This window comes from Pinus tabuliformis, chromosome J (genome assembly GCF_031772625.1).
Source record: "Pinus tabuliformis cultivar Carrire ecotype Pingquan chromosome J, CPIR1, whole genome shotgun sequence".
Classification (NCBI taxonomy): Eukaryota; Viridiplantae; Streptophyta; class Pinopsida; order Pinales; family Pinaceae; genus Pinus; species Pinus tabuliformis.
Genome location: NC_142295.1, coordinates 883,226,073 through 883,228,445, shown reverse-complemented (window position 1 = coordinate 883,228,445; position 2,373 = coordinate 883,226,073). Strand labels below are relative to the sequence as shown.

The 2,373-nt window shown below is 33.9% G+C and overlaps 1 protein-coding gene across 1 annotated transcript; it reads left to right on the top strand.

Annotated features, from left to right (window-relative positions):
* The first annotated feature begins 1,281 nt into the window (after positions 1 to 1,281).
* Positions 1,282 to 2,138, top strand: LOC149229495 (uncharacterized). Its single transcript, XM_089375854.1, has one exon. The coding sequence runs from the start codon at positions 1,450 to 1,452 to the stop codon at positions 2,035 to 2,037; it is 588 nt and encodes a 195-aa protein (XP_089231980.1). The 5' UTR covers positions 1,282 to 1,449; the 3' UTR covers positions 2,038 to 2,138.
* The last annotated feature ends 235 nt before the right edge of the window (positions 2,139 to 2,373 follow it).

Sequence of the window (2,373 nt, the reverse complement as noted above, 5' to 3'; positions counted from 1 at the left end):
TTTCCTTAAGATCATGCAATTATGTTGTAATCTATAAAACCCTTCAATGGTCATCACTACACTAAGCAACTCCATTAAACTTGTGCCTTCACATAATTCTACATTTACTATTTTATTATTATTTTGTATTGTATCGAGAGGAGAGAGGAGTTCCCTTTGCAGGATGTAATTATGCTGTAATCTTTAAAACTCTTTAGTGACCATCACTGCACTAAACAATTCTATTAAACTTGTGGCTTTACATCATTCTACATTTATTAATTTTTTTTGGTGTCCCATAAGAACTCAGTATCCATCACTACTAATAATTCCAATAAACTTGTGACTTCACATTATTCTACATTTTTTTAGTATCACATAAAAACCCAACAATCTACTACTAATAAAGCTATGAGATACCCATAAACTAAATTACAATCAAAAAATTTAAAACTTAGATTTTCAATAACAAATTAATCTATCTTGAAATACATTTATTAAATTTTAATTACACTAAACAATACCCCTTCTGTAACAATTACTAATTTAAATATTTATCATTTAACTAAACTTCCCATCACAATGACGTAAGAAAACAAAGGTAGCTTTTATGTTTACCTTTCTCTTGGCTCCATTCAAATGCACAAATGGTCAATAGTAAAGAAATACAAGAATTATTATCAAATCAATAATCAAATCATCAACGCCACTATTAGTAGCATTATCCTATACATTATATATATATGAAATGTACATGAAAAGCATATATAGAATCCCTATATTTTTAAAATAACCTTTTTATATATAGATTTATTGTGTATGCATTTACGCCATACATATACATATATAAAATGTATATGAGAAGTATCCTATACATTATATATATATATGAAATGCACATGAAAAGCATATATAGAATCCCTATATTTTTAAAATAACTTTATTATGTATGCATTTACGCCATACATATACATATATAAAATGTATATGAGAATCCCTATATTTTTAGAATACCCATTTTATATATAGATTTATTACATATGCATTTACGCCAGATACATTTAATCCAACGATACCCGATCACATCACAAAAGGATAAAAAGCCATGTGCGCTTCGGTAGTACTAAATGTATTAACCGTAGTCTAGATTCCTCACTCACTGGAAATCCGGCTGTATTCACACAGCATGAAAGAGCTCGTGACGGTGAGGAAACCCCGAAAGCAAAGGAAACCGACACACATACACGTGAAACGCCAGCCATGGTGGAATCTCTCCCCCATAAAAACCGACACCCTTCGTCTCAACCTTCATATTTTCATTCATTTCCTTTCATTTCCTTGAAGTGATTCACAAATCTCATTCTCTCGTATTTGTTGTACCAGCAGAGCCATATACTGCAGATTTGATCAGAAAGAATTCTTCTTGCAAAATCTCATTGTACAGAAATCAAGCAGAGTTAGTGTTCATCAATGGGTAATTGTGCGGCATCTCACGGATCCGGAAAGCTCTCTGCAGATTTCATCGGCGGTGAGGAAATTATAATGGTGATGAGATCGGACGGAAAGATAATGGAATACACGCCTCCCCTTCTCGTCAGAGATCTCATGGCGGCGTACCCACAGCATTCGGTCGTTCATTCCGAGGATGCGACATGCCGCCCTCTTTCACCGGACCAGACGTTGGTGCCTGGGCAGCTTTATCGGCTACTAATTATTCCTGGTTTGCCTTCTCTTTCCAAAGACGGCGTTATATCAGAGGCCACAATCATCGATAATGGCAGATTCAGGGGCAGAGTTAGCAGCGAAAGCCGTGCGAGTACTCGGCCGCCTTCTTCAGTTAAGTATGCGGAGAAAGGCAGTGGTATTATTAGGGTTAAGATGGTAATCTCGAAACGAGAACTGCAAGCGTTGCTTTCACATCCTTCTACAAAGGAGAAACCACTTTTGGGTGAGCGTCAGTGTAAAACCGAGTACGTCAAAGAAGATTATGTTGCGAGGAGAAGGGGGGTTAACGATGGGTGGAGAGCGTCGTTAGAGAGCATTCTGGAGGTCAATTAATTCAGTCTACCTTTTCTTTCCGTAAGCAAATTGAACAATATGACGCTATGAATTCTATGGTTGAATTCAATGTAGATATTTTTCAAAGGGGCGAATTCAATATATTATTATTATTTAGTTTATTGAGAATATAGACTTTATATTGGTGTATGAATTTAATGTTGATATTTTTTAAATGGGCCAATTCAATATATTATTATATTTAGTTTATTCAGAATATAGACATTATATTGGTGTATAAGATTTTTTTGTTTATGAAAAAAAAGATTTATTTTTTAGGTGATTTGACTTTTAAATTTGAAAATATATAAACTTTATTTATAATTCCTTAAGAGA

Coding starts and splice junctions, on each gene's coding strand:
- LOC149229495 (XM_089375854.1), top strand. CDS start 1,450: ATGGGTAATTGTGCGGCATCTCACGGATCCGGAAAGCTCTCTGCAGAT.